General features: G+C 41.9%; 1 protein-coding gene and 1 pseudogene across 1 annotated transcript; one reads left to right on the top strand and one right to left on the bottom strand.

Annotated features, from left to right (window-relative positions):
• The window catches only part of LOC114903838, a 30,698-nt pseudogene extending 14,865 nt beyond the window's left edge, over nt 1–15,833 (bottom strand).
• A 230-nt stretch (nt 15,834–16,063) lies between these two features.
• RPS27L (ribosomal protein S27 like) lies at nt 16,064–19,557 on the top strand. The gene is made up of 4 exons (XM_029238763.1): nt 16,064–16,172; nt 17,066–17,174; nt 18,144–18,254; nt 19,360–19,557. Exons 1-4 carry the CDS (start codon nt 16,167–16,169, stop codon nt 19,386–19,388), a joined length of 255 nt encoding a protein of 84 aa, XP_029094596.1. The 5' UTR covers nt 16,064–16,166; the 3' UTR covers nt 19,389–19,557.
• Nucleotides 19,558–20,584: the final 1,027 nt, after the last annotated feature.

The raw sequence follows: 20,584 nt of genomic DNA, 5'->3' as shown, positions 1-20,584 counted from the left end.
GAAATTATAAAGATTAAATGTGATAATCTATGCAAAGTGTTTAGCACAGTGCCTGGCACAAAATCAGCGCTCAGATAATACCATCCTCCTCCTCCTCCTCCTCCTCATCATCGTTAGAGATTATAGGGGAAGGAGTCTTGGTTGCTCTCAGAGCCTAAGAGTACAGCCTTCAGATTTAGTAACCTGCCCCATGGTTCCATTAATGTTACCTTATTAATCTGAAGCAGGAGCCCATGTAAGTCAGAACCTCCAGATTTTCTGCTTCTAGTCTTTGATTTCAGGTTATATTCTTTGGATACCTAGAGAAGTATGAATAAGATAGCTTTCATTCAGACATAATTTGAGGGCTGTTTAAAAAGGCACTTTGCAAATTAACTTCTTGTACATATGCCTCAGTAATTCTGTTGGTTGTAAAATACATTGTTAGGCGATGTAGATCCTTGTAAACAGGCTCATTTCCAATGTCCTTGGTGGGTCTTTTGTTTAAACTGGTTTCTCCCCTTAATGTGTGGTCCCTAGATTTGAAAATAAAAGTTTTTGTTGCAGACATTCATCATCAATGAAGTTCATGATGAAGGCCTTTTCACTTAACAAACTATGTTTAGGTACTGTTCAGTGTTTGAAGGCAGAGCTACAGTGAGGCAGCCTGAACGGGAGGACTTAGAGCCACTGGCTGCCTTGACAACAGTTTGGAGGGAGTAGGCACCTTAGGGGGTCTTAGTTCAGTCTGTGCCTCCTTTTTAAAGAGCTTCTGTGCATCCACTTCCACAGGGGTGGGCCCCAGGAGTCACTACCACCCCAAGTGCCTACGGCTGATTGGAGGAGACGCTCCTGACCCAAGCTGAGATTCTGTCTGCAGGACGTCTGGAATGCGGACACAACCCTTCTGGTCAGTCACTATTGGCCTAGATCTAGGACAGCATACAATAAGGGGCTGGCATGGCCATTTTCACGATGTACTCTGGGAGGCAGAAAAAACTGGAATGTAGCAAAAGATGACTAAAAGCATCAGGGAGAAGTAGAGATGAGAAACCAGGTCGCCCCTGGGAGAAAAGGGGAGGTGGCAAGAGAATAGCTGTCTGCGTTCCCATGGGCCTCTCAGGGCTTTGTTCTAACCCCCTTGAGGCCCAGCTGCCCTTCCGGCTCTGGCCCATGTCCAGTCCACTCTCTGTTTTAGCTCAGGCAACCTTGAACTGTATCTGTTACGTGAAACCCAAGAAGCCTTGGCTGAGTGAGTGAGCTGGCACCGAGAGAGAGGCCACACCAGGCGGGGTCCACATGGGGATGCCCACCCAGGGGGATCCCATCACACTGGCCTGCCAAAATCAGACATGCACACAAGTAATTTTTGCTGATGACAAAACTGAATAGAACAGATTCACAGTTATTCCAAAACAGTGTTCTCTCCTAGTCACTTCCTGAAATGCTTTTTTGTGTAGTAGGAAGCAGCTGGCATTATAGATGGCACACCCATAATTGTGTCTAACCCTGAATATTTTTAAAGGGGTACGTGTACCTACAGCTGTCATTGGTCATGCATGTTGCAGGAAACAAAGCAAAACACAACGCGATAGGCACCGGTCTCTTCTAAGGAGCTATCAGTCCCCATTACTGTGCCACTTGACATTCATCTATAGCTTTGGCCTTCCCCCAGATTCAGGGCCCAATCCTGTCTCTAGCTGAAGGCTTTAAGGAGCCCTGTTTCAGTAGTTCAGGGGACAAAGTTAGGATATCCTGTGACTTGTCCTGCTCTGATCAAATGCCCTGGTTCTGGCCTCTGGGCTTTTGCCTTCAACCAGGCATCGAGTCCCTGTTCTAATTCCCTGTTGTAGAGCCTGAGTTCTCGATTCCTCAGGCTTTAGCTCCTGCCTCCATAACCTGACCAGAACCCTGGTCTCTTCAAAATCAGGACTCTAACTTGCTTACGTCTATTTTCTCCAGGTGACACCCCTTAAAGGCAGACTGAGCTGGGAGCTTGCTGTCACTTGTCCTGTCTGTCCCACACTGCCCACACTGTCTAGGTCACTCCCACTGTTTCTCCCATTCCCCCACCCCCACTTTCACCACTGCCAATAATCATATTTGCTCCATGTATGGGACACCTACCTTTTGCTACCTTCTAGGTCTTTCTAACACTGAATCTCTCTCAATTATCATGTCACCTGTTACTCCTCTCAGGACCCATGTGGTCCTGCAGCTCTGCCTGCCTGGCAGACCTCCTCCACTGATTTCAGCTGGGCACCAATCACAAAGCCTTGCACACAGCAAGGTGACAGGGAGGCGGGGTGGCATGGTGGAATGAGCATGACATGAACATGGGCATCCCGAGCAGACCTGGGTTCAAATTCTTGCTCCTCCACTTGCACCTGTTCCCTAATGCCTGTAGGACTCAAAGGTACAAGGTATTGTTGAAAGAATTATATTATGAGATAATGTGCCTGTCAAAATATAGTAGTTATTTTATAAAATACCAAATTTAGCTTTTTTTTGGGGGGGGGGGCAGGGCCTGCACCGTGCAGCATGTGGGATCTTAGTTCCCCGACCAGGCATCAAACCTGCATCCCCTGCATTGGAGGCGTGGAGTCTTCACCACTGGACTGCCAGGAAAGTCCCCACCAAATTTAGCATTTAATAAAACACATCTGTCTTTCTTTCTTGAACTTATATTTCTAACAGCTTTATTGAGATATCCACATATCATTCAACCCACTGATTTAAAGGGTACAATTCAATGGTTTTTAGTATATTCACTGGACTTAGATTTCTTAAAATGTAATTATAGCATAAGGGATTTGAGGATTAATAAGTTAAAAAGATGTAGGATTTTAGTCAGCTATAATTTTATATAAATCAAGAGTGTGATGCCATTGCATTGCCAAAAAACTTATGCGATTTTGGGCTGTACAGATACACATGTGATGATAAGAACAAGATGGATAGTGGTTCCCTGTTATTCTGAGCAGGACATGTGTTCAGTCCTTGGGCCTAGTTTAAGAGGGATATGGGCAAATTGGAGCATGTCCAGAGAAACATGAAAAGGGTGACGAGAAACAGCAAATACTGTTTGTAGGAACCTATGATATTCACCCTGGAGAAGTAAATCCAAAGAGAAAATGAAACCCCATCCTCAGTTAGCTCTGGGTTGTCATTTGGAAAATGAATGACATGTATTTTCTATGTTCTTTCGCTAGGCCAGAACCTCAATAAGTGAATTTAAGTTAAAAGCAAGCAGACTTTTTCTTTTTAACATCTTCATTGGAGTATAATTGCTTTACAATGTTGTGTTAGTTTCTGCTGTATAACAAAGTGAAACAGCTATATGCATACGTATATCCCCATATCCCCTCCCTCTGCGTCTCCCTCCCACCCTCCTTATCCCACCCCTCCTAGTGGTCGCAAAGCACCGAGCTGATCTCCCTGTGCTATGCAGCTGCTTCCCACTAGCTAGCTATTTTACATTTGGTAGTGTATATATGTCAATGCTACTCTCTCACTTTGTCCCAGCTTACCCTTCCCCCTCCCCTTGTCCTCAAGTCCATTCTCTACGTCTGTGTCTTTATTCCTGTCCTTCCCCTAGGTTCATAAGAACCATTTATTTTTTTAGATTCCATATATATGTGTTAGCATACGGTATTTGCTTTTTCTCTTTCTGACTTAACTTCACTCTGTATGACAGAGTGTATGTAGGTATGACTACAGAGTGTATGTATGTATGACATCCGCCTCACTATGAACAACTCAATTTCATTTCTTTTTATGGCTGAGTAACATTCCATTGTGTATATGTGCCACATCTTCTTTATTCATTCATCTGTCGATGGACACTTAGGTTGCTTCCATGTCCTGGCTGTTGTACATAGAAGCAAGCAGATGTTGACATGATATAAAGGAGCAACTAAAGCTGTCTAAAATTGGAGTGGATTGTCCCTTCCTAACCTGAAATTCTGTATTTAATATATTACCTCTTAATAGCAAGTCAGAGAGCTACACCTTATAGAGCTTTGACTCTGTTATGTGTCGAGCTCAGGTGGGTAAAATGATCAAGTAGGTCACCCCTTGTTTACTTAAGGCCAATCATTCACTTTGGGTGAGTCTAGTAGTCCATTCTTCCTCCCATTTTTCATTCCCACTCTCTGCTTTTTGATCAGAGGAAAGAGAAAAGGAAGCCCCAAATCATCAATATGGGTATTTTATTAGCACTTCTGATGACAATGGAAATATTTCTAAAATAAGACTTCGGCATTACCTGATCAGGATATTGTGCTCATCTCTTCCCTGCTCTGTGTAAGGGACTGCATCTTAGCACTTGAAACTGGCCATGGTGGAAACATCTACAGAAATTAGCAAATACGGCAGACCATCTTCCCCCACTCCCCCAGCTCATCGACCAGTGCCCACTGCTTTAGCATCCACACCACCCAGTGATGACAGAGCTGGCACTGTTAATAATGATGACAGACCTTCTACTAGATTTTTGGACCATGTGTCTCTATAAGAAATACATTTATAGACAACGGTATTTAACTTTCATATAAGGGCAATTTGGAATTTAAGTAGTTTAGTGTAATTAACTAGTTTCAGATGAGTGGAATATTTAGGGGAAAGTATTTGGGAAAAGCTGGACTCATTCTCAACTGCTTTCTAGACCACATCTCTTTTTTCTTTAAAGAAACCCCATAATAACCATGGTCTGTATATTTGAAGAGTCTGTTATGCACAGCTACTTATGGAGTGACCATGTGACAGACTAGGAAGACATGTCCAAGATGAAGGCCCTCTGGAAGTGGGAAGATAAAGCTCTCTGCTGGCCAGTACTCCTTGTGCCACCTATTGGATTTTGAAAGAACAATCTCTCAGCTTTTGATTCAAAGGTAAGACTCCAGCAAGTATTTTCTGCAGATGGAACATATTCGTAATCTTCCTTAAGGCAGAACTATTGTAAAAACTTTGCATTGTACGCGTTGTTATGAGGGAAATCACCATCAGCCCAAGATTCCCAGGGCCAACTGGTTTCTTTATCATCAACAAGCTCCAGGAATTATAGTCGGCATTTATTGAGCACTCGCAGTATACTATGCACCTTACAAGCATTCTCTCATTTTATCTTCATCTAACCTTATGTAATGGGTATAAATATTTTCATTTTACAGATGGGGAAACAACTTCAAGTGGTTAAGTGGCTATTAGAGTTAAAAAGTTTCTGTGATCCTAGGAAACAGGATTTACATTGCCTACTGCTTTGTATACAGCAGACATTCCATACATAGTTGAATCCGTTTTTTAATGTGAATAAATAGAGCACCATTCTTCTTAATACTTTGAGCCCTTTGACCTATTAGCCTTTTAAGCAGCTTTTATCTAATGGAAAATCAGAATGATTTTCATTTATTTTGCTTCTACATACATTCCAAGGGCAGAGCTCCCTGTAATATCTCATTAACCCTACAATGACATAGAATTATTTTCCCAATTTTAGAAACAAGTTAATGGAGGCTTAGCTGGAATTAGGTTGTCTTTTGATGTTTTCATCACACCAAGTCAAGGCAGAGGAAAGACCAAAGGCATGCATTAAGAAGAACCTAGTTCCTACTGTATAACACAGGGAACTATATTCAACATTCTGTGATAAGCCATAATAGAAAAAATAGGAAAAAGAGCGGATATATATGTATAACTGAATCGCTTTGCTGTACAGTAGAAATTAACACAACATTGTAAATCAACTATACTTCAATAATAAAAAAAAAAAAGAACCTAGTAAAGTTATGACCAGAAAAAAGGGTTCTAGATAAACCCGGAGGGAAACAGTCCTCAGATAGTGACCACAAGTCAGTTCTGCTGAGTATGTCACTCAATGGACAGAGTTCTGTGCTTACTAAGCACTGTAGTAGGCATGGGGGAGATAAGACCAAATCCTGATTTTGAGAAGCCTATGGGCTTTTAGGGAAGAGAAGACAGAGACACATATACATAAGGAAAGTGAATTTGCAGTATGAGAGACTAAAAAGGAAAAGCAGACAAGACAGCGGTGGTCATTGAGAAGCAATTAACACAGGCAATAAGCATTGCAGGAGTTCAGAAAAGGGAGCGATTATATTTGCATAAATTTACACTGACCTCAGCATCTTCACTATGAGCTGTGGGAAGACAATGAAGTTTGAGAGAGCACCTGGCTTCCAAGGAGCTAGCTCACTTTCTTCCCTGGAGACTTGAGCAGATCATGAGAGGGTTTGCAGGAAGTAGCCAGAGAGATGAGGAGAAGACCAGAGACCTGATGATCAAGACCAGCAAGATGGTGCTGGGACAGCTCACGTGGCTACTGAGCCTGGATGTTCTGAATTATTAATGATGTTTCTCTCTCTGTATTTTTCCCGCTTTCTACCTTTAAGCAAAAGTAGCCTGGAGTTCTTCCTGGACTTTGCTTTTGAAATTTTTAAGCCCTCCAGAGAACTCTCAACCTTGGCTCCTCTTGGAATCACCTGGGGAGTTTTTAAAACACTGCCACCTGGGTCCCACCCCCAAATACTCTAATTGACCTAGGGTGCTCCTTTGGTGATTCTAATGAGCAATCAAGTTTGAGTATCACTGACTTAAAGGGTTCCTTGACATGATAAGAGAGAATGAAATTTGCTAGAATGAACAAAGTATCTCGGAGAAACAGGAGAGGTGGGGAACTTCCCTGCTCCAATCTAGAGAAATAGCCTTGATTTGCTACTCTGGAGTACTAGGAATCTGGGTCGGGCTTCCCCACAGCCCCATGGGGGAGGTAGGAAGACTCCAGAGAGAGTGGCTGTGTGGTGGCCAGGGCTTCTCACACTGGGATATACACACAGATCACAGGGGATCTTTTTAAAATGTAGTTTCTGACTCAGTAGGTCTGGATGGGGCCTGAGAGTCTGCATTTCCAAAAAGTTCCTAGGTGATCCCAATGCTGCTGGTCCACAAACTGGCAAAGAACTGCATAGCCAAGACCTAGGCCATCTACCTTAAGATTCTCGTATCCATCTAAAGCAACAAATAGGAGGAGCCATGACCCGTCAAACCTGAAGGGTTCCACAGACAGGGACAGTAGACATCTGTGCAGTGACCTGGTTAGACTGACAACCAAGAAGCAGATGGACCCCATCTGCAAAGCCTTCTAGACTAAAAGGGGAGCATATCCTGTCAGGGGGTACTGGCAGATCACAGATGACCCATTCAAAAGGGGTCTAGAAACCAGAGGGCAAGAGAAGCCAGCTGATATGGCCCATCAAAGTCAGCCTCCTGGGCACAGAGCAGGGTGAAGGGTGGGCACAGACCTGGTGGGGGACACATACAGGAAACTTAGCACAATCCTCAAGAATGAGGTGAAGTGTTCGCCAGGCCAGTTATCTTAGTCTGTTTGGGCTGCTATAACAAAATACTATGGACTGGGTAGTTTAAACACTAGACATTTATTTCTTACAGTTCTGGAGGCTGGGAAGTCCAGGATCCAGGCATCAACAGACTTGGTGTCTAGTGAGAGCCTGCTTCTTGGTTTATAGATGGCATACTTCTGTGTCCTTTCACGACAGAAGGAGTGAGGGAGCTCTCTGGGGCCTCTTTTTTAATGGCACGAATTCTATAATGGAGTAGGACCCTATGGGGCCTTCCCGGAACAGACCCCCCCACCCGCTCAATGTCCTCCCCCCGCCTCTTGTTTGTAGAAAAGCTGTAGTCTCCCAGGCCTCCGCTGAGTCACAAAAGCCTGCCTCAAGAATTAATGATTGAAAGGATGTGAACATGTAATGACAAAAATAGCAAATTTAAACAGTCCAACAGCCATATGGCAGTCACAGAATTTTTAGTTCCTCCCTGAAGTACCTGAATAACAATATCTGATGCACATTTCCTGAGTTGTTTTACAGATGCTAAAATCGCCACTAAATGGAAGAAGTTAACTACTTGATGACCATAAGCACTTAGCCCCCAGACCTACTGGAGCCTAAGGATTGGTAATGTTGATCCCTGTGAACCCACCCTGTTACCTCACCATCAACCACAACTCTTCGATTCACACACCCTATGACTCCCCTCCCTCACCTTGCCTTTAAAAATGCTCCCTTGAGGGGCTTCCGGGGTGGCGCAGTGGTTGAGATTCCGCCTGCCGATGCAGGGGACACGGGTTCGTGCCCAGGTCTGGGAAGATCCAACACGCCGCGGAGCGGCTGGGCCCGTGAGCCATGGCCGCTGAGCCTGCGCATTCGGAGCCTGCGCTCCGCAACGGGAGAGGCCACAACAGTGAGAGGCCCGCGTACTGCAAAAAAAAAAAAAAATGCTTTCTTGAAACCCACTGGGGAGTTCAGGTCTTTTGAGCACAAGTGGCCTGTTCTCCTTGCTCAGCCCAGCAATAAACCTTTCTTTGCTCCCATCCCAACTCCAACATTTCAGTTTGTTTGGCCCCACTGCGTGTCGGGCACACGAACTTGGGTTTGACAACAATTCCAACACGAGGGCTCCATCCTAATGGAGCCTCCCAAAGGCCCCACCCTCCAATACCATCACATTGGGGGTTAGGATTCAACATATGAATTTTGTGGGGGATGCAAACATTTGGTCTATAGTACCAGCCCAATGGGGGCTCAGCCTCAGTCAGAAATTAAGTTGGTATGGAAAATAAAGAAAATGACACCAGCGTTTGCATCTGAGACTCTTACCCCTTAAGATTGGAGCTTACCTGAAGTGTCAAGGATCCTCATGAGTGGCAGATGAATCGCAACCCGAACAGCAGAGCTTTGGGGATAATATTTGTGAACCTGTTGGAGAACTGATGTGCAGAGAAGAGGTGGGTTTCAGAAGTTGCTGCTGCTTTCAGGAATGTGTTGAGAATAAGCCACACGTGCTTTGCAACCTGCCAACAGGTGGACAATAGAAGGAAGAGAAAAAGAATGCTGCCTTGTTAAAGTTTTGCTGACAATGTGGATTTCTTTGAGCTTCTCAGAAAAATACTTAGAAAGGCAGGGGTAAGAAAAGTTAACTTTAGGGCCCCACCTCACACCCTGAATTTCTTAAACATCAAGACTAAACTAAACCTCTGACCATCTTTCTGGGAAAAGAAGGGCACAAGCCTGAGGAACTCCAACCTAGGGGAAAGTGGCTAACTGACCTATTTAGAACTGGTTTTGGCCGGCTTGAAATTTAGCATCACTGGGTTCCTGGCTTACCCTGAACACCTGTGAGTTTTCCCAGCGTCTGAAGTTTGGCAAAGGAGGAAGGGGGTGGAAATGGCCGCACACTTTTAAGGTGAAGTGCTGAAAAGGAGGGTTCAGCAGCACCTTCTCAGACCTGGCCAGATGAAACAGCTGGAAAGTCTCTAGTTGCAGAGAGCGGGAGTTATTCTTCGTTAAGGTGCGCCGGCTTCTCATTGCAGTGGCTTCTCTTGTTGTGGAGCACGGGCTCTAGATGCGCGGGCTTCAGTAGTTGTGGCATACGGGCTCAGGAGTGGTGGCTCGAGGGCTCTAGAGCGCAGGCTCAGTAGCTGTGGCGCACGGGCTTAGTTGCTCCGCGGCATGTGGGATCTTCCCAGACCAGGGCTCGAACCCACGTCCCCTGCGTTGGCAGGCGGATTCTTAACCACTGCGCCACCAGGGAAGTCCCCAGCACACAGAATTTCAACTGGCACTTCTCAGTCCTTTGGGAAGCCAGGCAGGAGCTCCTTGTGCAGGCCCTGAGAGTAGGCTGCCAAGGCAAAGGGACTCTGTGTCCCTGCACCTGCCTGCATGTCACTTTACCTGCCATCAGTGCAAGGGCCTGGGGACATGTTACAAGAAACTGAGCTTTGGACGAGGAGGCAGAGTTATAAATAGAGTCCAGGTCTTCTTGACCTTGAGTTTTATTTCTCACACTATTACAGTGTCTCAGAAGTTGAAGGCTTTTGACAATGTGACTGTACTGGGCATTGGTTAAGTAACTGAAGCAATAACTAGGCCTGATGATTAGAAATTGTTCTGAGACCTACTACACATCAAGTGCCAAAATAAATTCCAGGTTAGGGAGTTCTGTGGTGGGCTAGTGGTTAGGATTCTGGGCTTTCACTTCCATGGCCCAGGTTCAATCCCTGGTTGGGGAACTGAAATCCTGCAAGCTGAGCTGCACGGCAAGAAAAAAAATTCCAGGTTAATTAAAAAGTTAAAGAATAAATACTACAACAAAAGAATTAAAAGAAAGCATAGGCAAATATTTAGCTGATCCTAAGGGGGCCAAGGCCTGTCTAAACACAATAGCAAAAAGGAAAAAAATTATAGATTTGAAATATATATAAATTCCTCTATGATTAAAAAATTGCCAAAATTTAATAGGAAAAAAGTTGAGAAAATATTTGCAGTATCTATGATCAGTGGTTAATATCGTTAATCTAGAAGGATACATAAAGAAATAGATGATCATCTCACTTTATAAGTGCTAATGGCCAATAAGCATTTGAAAAATATTAATGACAACAACAGTGAAATATGATAAAAAATGTTTTGCGATGGTTAATTTTATGTGTATTTTACTACAATAAAAAATGGGGGCTTCCCTGGTGGCGCAGTGGTTGAGAGTCCGCCTGCTGATGCAGGGGACACGGGTTCGTGCCCCGGTCCGGGAAGATCCCACATGCCAAGGAGCGGCTGGGCCCGTGAGCCATGGCCGCTGGGCCTGCACGTCCAGAGCCTGTGCTCCGCAGCAGGAGAGGCCACAACAGTGAGAGGCCCGCGTACCGCAAAAAAAAAAAAAAAAAAAAAAAAAAAAAAGGTAGGGAAAAGGATATAGTTATGTGCAAAGAACTGAAATCTTAGGTAGGAAGAAGAGATTAAAGAGCTTACAGGAAAGTGAATTTCCTTTAATACTCAGTCTTATCCCTGCATGTGTTTGGAGACTTTCCAGAGAGTAGTTCCCAAACTCTAGTAGATGGTGAAGTGTTTTTACTACTCTATGGGGAAATGAGAAGACAGCATAGTCAGCTTTTCCAAAAGTTAAACATTTTCAGTGTTTACCATGAGCGTAGTCTTTCACACCTGTTTGTTATTACAGGCTTTTTTTTTTTTTGTAATTTGTAGTGATAGTGTAAGATAATTTTTTTGAGAAAGAGAATATGTATGGGTCTCTAAAATGTCTGCATCTGGCTCACAAGAGAGCTGACAACACAACGTTCTCCCTCAAATTAGGGGAAGACAGTGACAAGTCCAGACACTTGCAAACAACTACTCTCAATTTTCATGGAAGACTTACAACAAAGTTTCACTTACTATTCCATAATACATGATATTATGACAAAATACCATTTACTTCTTTTGGATTGACTGAGATAGGGAAAAACATAATATCCAGTATTGTCAAGGTTGTGAAGAAAGGGGCATTCTCAGACATTTACATCTGGATTGTAAGTTGGTTTGACTTTTCTGGAGGGTAATTTGGCAGTTTATATTATAAATCTTAAAATGTGCATAACTTTTGACTCAGCAATTCCTTTTTAGGAATATCCTAAGGATGATCAAGGATGGACACCAAGACTTATCTACAAGAATGTTTACTATAGCGTTATTTTAATAGTGAAAAATTGTGGGAATGGAGTATTGAGTGTTATATTTGACAGATTTGGGCGGTGGGTAGAGGGGTATTCATTATTGTATTAATTTTCTATTGCTGCTGTAACAAATTACTACATAAAGTTAGTGGCCTAAAACAACACAAATTTATGTGCAACATCATGGATGGACCTTGAGCACCTTATGCTAAGTGAGATAAGCCAGACAGAGAAAGACAAGTACTGTATATTATATGTACAATCTAAAAAAATCAAACTTGTAAAAAATACCCCAAGAAACAGAGTAAAATGGTGGTTACCAAGAAATGGGAAGTAGGGGGTAAGATTGATGGTGTTTAAGGGTACAAACTTGTAACGAGTACTAAAATAGCCATAAAGATTTTTTTAACATCTTTATTGGAGTGTAATTGCTTTACAATGTTGTGTAGTTTCTGCTGTATAACAAAGTGAATCAGCTATATGCATACATATATCCCCATATCCCCTCCCTCTTGTGCCTCCCTGCCACCCTCCTTATCCCACCCCTCTAGGTGGTCACAAAGCACCAAGCTGATCTCCCCAAATGATGCAGCTGCTTCCCACTAGCTATCTATTTTACATTTGGTAGTGTATATAAGTCCATGCCACTCTCTCACTTCATCCCAGCTTACCCTTCCTCCTCCCCGTGTCCTCAAGTCCATTCTCTATGCCTGTGTCTTTATTCCTGTCCTGCCCCTAGGTTCATCAGAACCATTTTTTCTTTAGATTCAATATATATGAGTTAGCATGTAGTATTTGTTTTTCTCTTTCTGACTTACTTCACTTTGTATGACAGATTCTAGGTCCATCCTCCTCACTACAAATAATTCAATTTCATTTCTTTTTATGACTGAGTAATATTCCATTGTATGTATGTGCCACATCTTCTTTATCCATTCATCTGTCGATGGACACTTACGTTGCTTCCAGGTCCTGGCTATTGTAAAGAGTGCTGCAATGAACATTGTGGTATGTGACACATTTTGAATTATGGTTTTCTCAGGGTATATGCCCAGTAGTGGGATTGCTGGGTCATACGGTAGTTCTATTCTTAGTTTTTTAAGGAACCTCCATACTGTTCTCCATAGCAGCTGTATCAATTTACATTCCCACCAACAGTGCAAGAGGGTTCCCTTTTCTCCACACCCTCTCCAGCATTTATTGTTTCTAGATTTTTTGATGATGGCCATTCTGACTGATGTGAGGTGATACCTCATTGTAGTTTTGATTTGCATTTCTCTACTGATTAGTGATGTTGAGCATCTTTTCATGTGTTTGTTGGCAATCTGTATATCTTCTTTGGAGAAATGTCTATTTAGGTCTTCTGCACATTTTTGGATTGGGTTTTTTTTTGATATTGAGCTGCATGAGCTGCTTGTATATTTTGGAGATTAATCCTTTGTCAGTTGCTTCATTTGCAAATATTTTCTCCTGAGGGTTGTCTTTTCATCTTTTTTTATGGTTTCCTTTGCTGTGCAAAAGCTTTTGTTTCATTAGGTCCTATTTGTTTATTTTTGTTTTTACTTCCATTTCTCTAGGAGGTGGGTCAAAAAGGATTTTGCTGTGATTGATGTCATAGAGTGTTCTGCCTATGTTTTCCTCTAAGAGTTTTATAGTGCCTGGCCTTACATTTAGGTCTTTAATCCATTTTATTTTTTTGTATGGTATTAGAGAGTGTTCTAATTTCATTCTTTTACATGTAGCTGTCCAGTTTTCCCAGCACCACTTATGGAAGAGGCTGGCTTTTCTCCATTGTATATTCTTGCCTCCTTTATCAAAAATAAGGTGACCATGTGGGCATGGGTTTACCTCTGGGCTTTCTATCCTGTTCCATTGATCTATATTTTTGTTTTTGTGCCAATACCATACTTAGCATACTGTCTTGATTACTGTAGATTTGTAGTAGAGTCTGAAGTCTGGGAGCCTGATTCCTCCAGCTCCGTTTTTCTTCCTCAAGATTTCTTTGGCTATTTGGGGTCTTTTGTATTTCCATAAAAATTGTGAAATTTTTTGTTCTAGTTCTGTGAAAAATGCCAGTGGTAGTTTGATACGGATTGCATTGAATCTGTAGATTGCTTTGGGTAGTAGAGTCATTTTCACAATGTTGATTCTTCCAATCCAAGAACATGGTATATCTCTCCATCTGTTTGTATCATCTTTAATTTCTTTCATCAGTGTCTTATAGTTTTCTGCATACAAGTCTTTTGTCTCCTTAGGTAGGTTTATTCCTAGGTATTTTATTCTTTTTGTTGCAGTGGTAAATGGGAGTGTTTCCTTAATTTTTCTTTCAGATTTTTCATCATTAGTGTATAAAGAGTTAATGTAAAGTTTATTGAACATAGAATATTGTAAGAATGTAATGTGATAATTATTGTTACAATGGCAACCATATTACATAAATATATCAGAGTAACACATGTATACCTTAAATTTATACAATGTGACATGTCAACTGTATCCAGAAAAATAAATAAATGATAAAAATAGATAAAACAACACAAATTTGTTATCTTACAGTTCTGTAGTTCAAAGTATGACCTGGGTCTCACTGGGAGAAAAATTGAGGTGCTGGCAGGGCTGTGTTCCTTCTGGAGGTTCTAGGGGAAAGTCCATTTCCTTGTCTTTTCCAGCTTCTAGAGGCTGCCTGCAATCCTTGGCTCACCACCCCCTTCTTCCATCTTCAAAGCCAACAACATGGCATCTCTCAGGCTCTTCTTTCATCACCACATGTCTCTCTCTTTCTTTCTCTTACACTTTTAAGGATAATCCAGGATAATTTTCCTAGTTTAAAGCCAGCTAATTAGCAATCTTATTCCCACCTGCCATATAACTACAGGTCCTGGGGATTAAGAAGTCTTTGGGGGCCATGATTCTGCATACACAATTGTATTATTCCATATACTTATCTGTCTGAAAGTATATAATATTAATATTTTAAATATTAAGTATTTAAAACCCAGCTGTAATGTCTATTTTACTTTATTTTTTTTCCAGACAGAATTTTTATTTTATTTATTTATTATTTTTGGCTGTGTTGGGTCTTTGTTGCTGCACGTGGGCTTTCTCTAGTTGCCACTATTGGGGGCTACTCTTCCTTGTGGTGCACAGGCTTCTCATTGCGGTGGCTTCTCTTGTTGCGGAGCATGGGCTCCAGGTGCATGGGCTTCAGTAGTTGTGGCATGCGGGCTCAGTAGTTGTGGCTCACAGGCTCTAGAGCTCAGGCTCAGTAGTTGTGGCGCATGGGCTTAGTTGCTCCGTGGCAGGTGGGATCTTCCTGGACCAGGGCTCGAACCTGTGTCCCCTGCATTGGCAGGTAGATTCTTAACCACTGCACCACCAGGGAAGTCCCCCTAATGTCTATTATAGTGTATGGATGAAATAAGGACATATATTCACAGGATGAATGCTATGTGCCCATTAAAAGTCATTGTGTAGGAGAACATGTAGTAACATTGAGTGATTTTCATTATACAGTAAGTTGTGGGGGGAGGGGATCAAGTCTATAAAAGAACATGTACAAGATGATACCAATTATGTAATACCAAAACCCAAAACAAACCTACATGCAAGTGAATAAAAAAATGTCTGGAATGATAAAAGTCAGAATATTAACAATGCTTATCTCTGGATGGTGATTTAAATTTTCTTCTGTTTTTCTGTATTTTCCAAAATGTACATTACACATGTACTATCTTTTCGAAGAGAAATAAAAATTGATCGAGAACGTCTATCTAGGACAATTTTCTGATGAAGCGTCTCCTTGGTTTCTTAGCTTCTGACCACACGCACTCACAGGATGGTCCTCTTCATCAAAAATATTTCAAGTCTGGCCATCGGCGACACTCGCTGTTTTTTTCAGGCTCCAGCTGTCTGCTCTGGAAAGTGTGACCCACGGAGGACAGGAAGGAGCCACATGATGAACTAAACACGGCAGCGAATCGGTGCTTCTTAAAAACTTTTTTCAAGGCCAAGCAAACCCAAGGCACAGCTACATCCCTCAAAGAACTTAATAACCGGTACCGGTACCTTGGAAGCAGGATGCGCAAGTAAACGAGCTTCTTTCATAATCTCGCCGGCACGTGTTAATGGTTTCAATTAATAATATTGTTTTTAATACATACAAGAACAGAGGCATCACCCGTGTGCCCGCCCGCAGGGCAGCCGAGAGCGGAAGGCTTGGCGGCGGGACCTACGACAAGCGACCCAGCGTGCCCAGCCGGGTCCGCTCTGCAGCGGTGCCGGCTCCCCGAAGCCCGAGGGGGCTTCCCATCCGGGCGTGCACCGCCTGAGCCTGGCCCCAGGAACCACTTGCCCAGGGCGAAGCCCTGGGGACGACGGCCTTAGCCCAGTTGCCCGTTAGGTTCGCGGGCTTTGGAACTCGAATGGGCGAGGGGCTCGGCACCTCCCCTCGCCCGCCGCCCGCGGATCCCGGCCGGAGCCAGCCCTCACCACAGAGAGGAGCGCCTAGAGTCAACGGGCCCGCCGCTCCGCTCCTCCCAGCCTCCTCTATCCCGGAAGTTGACGCCGCGCTCCCGGTCGCGTGCTGCTTGCTTGGGGTGTCGCCTTAGAGATCTGCACGGGCTGGGCTTGCGAAAGGATCAACATGCCTGTGAGTTGTTTTAATTTCGGGCTTCGCGTTTGTGTCTGCCTTCTCTGTAGGCCGAGGGGCCCCAGGGGCGGGCTAGCTCGATGGCTCCGCGGGCCCCCGGGGCTCCCGGCCGAACGCGGCTCGGCGGCTCGGATCCCGCGGCTCTTTCGCGCGTGGTGGACTTGTTGGGACTTGCCCGGCGGCGCGGCAAGTCGGGCCCTGCCTGGGCGTGGAGCCGTTGGGACTGCACCCGGCGCCGCCCTGGGTGCAGTCTGGAGTCGATGGCTGGGAGGGGACAGCTCCCCGGGTACCTTAGTCAGCCCTCCTGGGTTTCGGTGGGAACCCGCGAGGCTGTGACCGTTGAAGTCTTCTTGCTCTCCTTTTGCTTCGTGGGTCTTGCCCCCGGTGCCTTCTTTTGGAAGCGATTTCCTGCTTGTTTCCTTTTTGGAAACTGTCTTCGCAGTTGCCTTACAAATTATCCAGGACCGTCTCGCGTCAGCCACTTAAAAGAGTTCTTATCAGATGTTGAACCCTGGGGGCAGAAATCACCTCGGTGTTGGCATTCGCCGGGTCTACCTCAGCGACTTGTACTCTCAGCGGGTCCAGGGTCCGGATCACGTTCTTACTTAGCACCACAGTTTTATTTTCACTGGCGACTGTTATTAGTTAAGAAGAACGGAGCTAACCTTACCACATGTTTCCTGATCGTTCCCCTTAACCGGAACTTGGAGAACACAAGCATTATAAAAAAGTGTTGATGCAAGTTAACAGGCTTTAAAATAAGTAATATCTAAAGTGTTGTCTCTGCTGAATATGACTGTTATTCCTATTTTTACCTGTATATTTTCACATATGGTTAAATCGGCCAGAGTTGTGGTGTCATTCTAGTAGTAATAATATGCTTTTTTATTCAGTTGGCTAGAGATTTACTGCATCCTTCCTTGGAAGAGGAAAAGAAAAAACATAAGAAGAAACGGCTGGTTCAAAGTCCAAATTCTTATTTTATGGATGTAAAATGTCCAGGTAAAATTTCAAACTTTAACTCCTTTCCTAAGGAAAATTTCTATAAGAATTACTTACAGAATTTCTCTGTAAGAGTTACTCATAGTGTGTTGTGTTATGTTTCGATATTAGGACCCGAAGTGGGATTACAGAATTGGAATGTCATGAGGGTTATTTCCATAATAAACCACTTTAGAAACATTTGGGTGGTGGGGGTGTGTGTGTGTGAAGATGGGACTCCACAGGGGACATGACATTGGACTTACTAAGTCTTTAAGCTGTTCAGATGATAAGTTTTCTTTTTCACCATGCAATGAAAAGTATATTGATTCTTCAGTGTAAAGCTGCAGGGTCCGGTATGGTGGTCATTAGCCATATGTGGCTACTGAGCACTTGAAATGTGGCTAGTCAAAATGGAAAAATTCTTTCTCATTCTTTTTTTCTTGAGGTATAATTGACATAAAACAATATATTAGTTTCCGGTGTGTGACCTCATGATTCCATATTTGTATATATTGGGAAATGATCACCACAATAAGTCTAGTTAATATCTGTCACCATATATAGTTACAAAATTTTTTTTTCTTGTGATAAGAACTTTTAAGATATACTCTTAGCAACTTTAAAATATTCAATATGGTAGTATTATTAACTATAGTCACCATGCTGTATCTTTTTTTTTAATGCTGTATCTTTAAGTGTGAAATATACACCAGATTTTGAAGATGTAGCATTGAAAACAAAAAGGCTTTGATTATATGGTGAAATGATAATATTTTGGAAATACTGAGGTTCAATAGAATATATTATTAATTTCACCTTTAAAAAAAACTTGTTTTTAATGTGGCTACTAGAAAAGTTTGTTACATACATGGCTTGCTACTGCACAGCACTGAAGTTCCTAATCTTTTACAGGGTCTTTACTAGAAATATGTTGAACAGGTACTGTGTTTTTTTCTGCTTTTCACTTTTAACACTTCCCTTTTTCAGGCTGCTACAAGATTACCACGGTTTTCAGCCATGCTCAGACAGTGGTGCTTTGTGTAGGTTGTTCAACCGTGTTGTGCCAGCCGACAGGAGGAAAGGCCAGACTCACAGAAGGTAAATCACTTGGCATTTTCTAACCCAGTGATCAGACTTTATGATTTTAAAATCTCTCTCTTTACTAAAAATCAGTTTAAAAGAAATCTTAAATTCATAATTACCAAAATAATTATCTTTTATTGCTCTTTTAGTAAAGAGTGCCCTGTTCAATTAGATAAATTTGTACTCTTGACCTTGTAAAGAATTGCTTTATCTATTATTTTTCTTAGTTTAGAGCACCTGATTCTGTTGTATTTAGTCAGTTTGCTTAACTTGGAATGTTAGACATAAATCAGAATGGAGCAAAAGAATAAATACATAAGATATCTAAAAATATAGGATTTAAAAATTTCTCCTGTAAATATTTTGTTTCAAATGTACTTGGTACCTATGATTTAAGATAGTTTTAATCATTGCTAGCTAAGCAACAGATAACTATAATGAAAATGTCAGAGGTTTGAGTTCTCTGAGCAACTTATGATTAATATAGTCTAATTTTAATTCTTTCACTTTTGTGAAGAAAAAACACATATGTATATAATTTTCCATAGTAGTACTTAGAGATTTACAGTTCAATAGTGATATTTGAAATTTGCTTGTGGTATTTTGAGGAGCTGTGAATTCCACGTTATTCTCGTTGGAAGAGTTGTAAGTGGATTGCCAATAAATCCAAGATCTATTTGGTGTGACTTTGTGAGATCTAACTGAAATTAGCACAATATTTAAATGCAGTATTGCTCTTAAAAATGTACTTGCAAGATTGCCAAAACCTTTATATCATGCCATGATTTTAGAACTTTGTGTCCATGTGCTGACAGATGATTAAAAGGATGCATCTGTACCAGAATTATCCTAAAAGATCTGAAATGAACTCTAATCAGAATTATTTTCTTGAACTCCATTATAACATTTGAGAATCGGGAGTGACAGTCACATCAGAGTGAATTCAAATATAAAAGATATCTTTTAGCAAATTTCTGGTATAAAAAAATAACCTATATATGAATATTACTCTAGTATTTCTAAAACTTAAGCTTTTATGTAAAAAGTATTTTTTGTCATTAAAACTGTACCAAAGATAGAACAGACTTGTGTTTAATATGCTCTTGTGATTCCTTTGCAGGGTGTTCATTTAGAAGAAAGCAACACTAATGATCCACACAACTTCCTGAATTTGTGTTCTATCACAGAAAGCCTTATCAGTTCAGTAATTCCAGTTAATCTACCAAGATAATGTAATTATGTTTAATTTTGTAAGGTATACAACAGCGCTCTCCTATTTTGGTGTCAGTTTTTCAATAAAGTTTTGATTATGGGCAAACTTTTTTTCAAGTATGTGTTAATGTACCATACATTTATATATGCTGTGTATATGAATTTGGTTTAAACATTTTTAAAAGGGTATTCTGATTAGTTTGTGTCTCGCTTCAGGAGTAGAAACTTTAAATATTTGCTTTTCAGTCCTTTTCCAAATTTATGTGAGGGGGCTAAATGATTACAAATGGAAAGAAGTTCATTATTTATTAATTCTAAATATAGTTTTGGTATTGTAACTATGGAAACATTTATAGAAGTACATATTTAATGCAGTAACAATCACAGTGTAATGCCTTGGATTTATATGCCCATAAATACTGTATACTTTAGTACAGTAACTGCAGCTGGGGTCTGAGTTATAGAAAGCTCTTTTTGGGGCAGAAAATTTGAGAGGAGAAATCAGGAGTAGCATGATTTACCTGGGATGTTCTGGCAGGGGGCAGTAGATGGTATTGAATTCTCTGGTCCAGACAGGTGAGCACTCCTGACTGAAAAATGTGTTGAGTGGTTCTGTTATCTCATTGTCACTTTTATGGTTTATGAAGTGGCCCTCGGGAGTTAGGGGGTAGAGTGTATCTTTCCCTCTCTAGCACCTATATGACTGCTCATTAGATTGGGAAGATAACTGCTTCTCTTTTACCTGTTACCTTTAAGGCAGGCACTGAAGACAGTCATTTCCTATCAAGAGGTGTTCCTACATATATACACCCCCAATCCGAGAGATTGATCCTTTAACATACTGATTGGTATATCAGAGGAATGTTGCATGAGAACTGAAGAACTATGGAAAGTTTGGAGCGTATTTAATATATGGAGAAATAAATAACCCAGAGCTTCCCAAACTTTCTTGGTTTATGGCATCTTTAGTCTCAGTAATTTTTTCATGGAGTCCCCTGGCCAAAAGAAATACCTAACAGTTAAATTTATTAAGTAGTTAGGTTCTAGCAACTGTAGTAGCCATTTGAAAAAAAAGAACACATAAATTAAAAGCAAAGTGATAATTTTTACCTCATTCTTAAATTACCTACTAA

Source organism: Monodon monoceros, unplaced genomic scaffold (genome assembly GCF_005190385.1).
Source record: "Monodon monoceros isolate NGI ecotype Baffin Bay Population unplaced genomic scaffold, NGI_Narwhal_1 Super_Scaffold_21, whole genome shotgun sequence".
NCBI lineage: Eukaryota > Metazoa > Chordata > Mammalia > Artiodactyla > Monodontidae > Monodon > Monodon monoceros.
Note: the sequence above shows the minus strand (reverse complement) of the source record. Positions and strands in the feature narration are given on the sequence as shown.

Coding starts and splice junctions, on each gene's coding strand:
- RPS27L (XM_029238763.1), top strand. Junction 17,175..18,143: donor TATGGATGTAAAATGTCCAG/GTAAAATTTCAA, acceptor TCCCTTTTTCAG/GCTGCTACAAGATTACCACG. Junction 18,255..19,359: donor AAAGGCCAGACTCACAGAAG/GTAAATCACTTG, acceptor ATTCCTTTGCAG/GGTGTTCATTTAGAAGAAAG.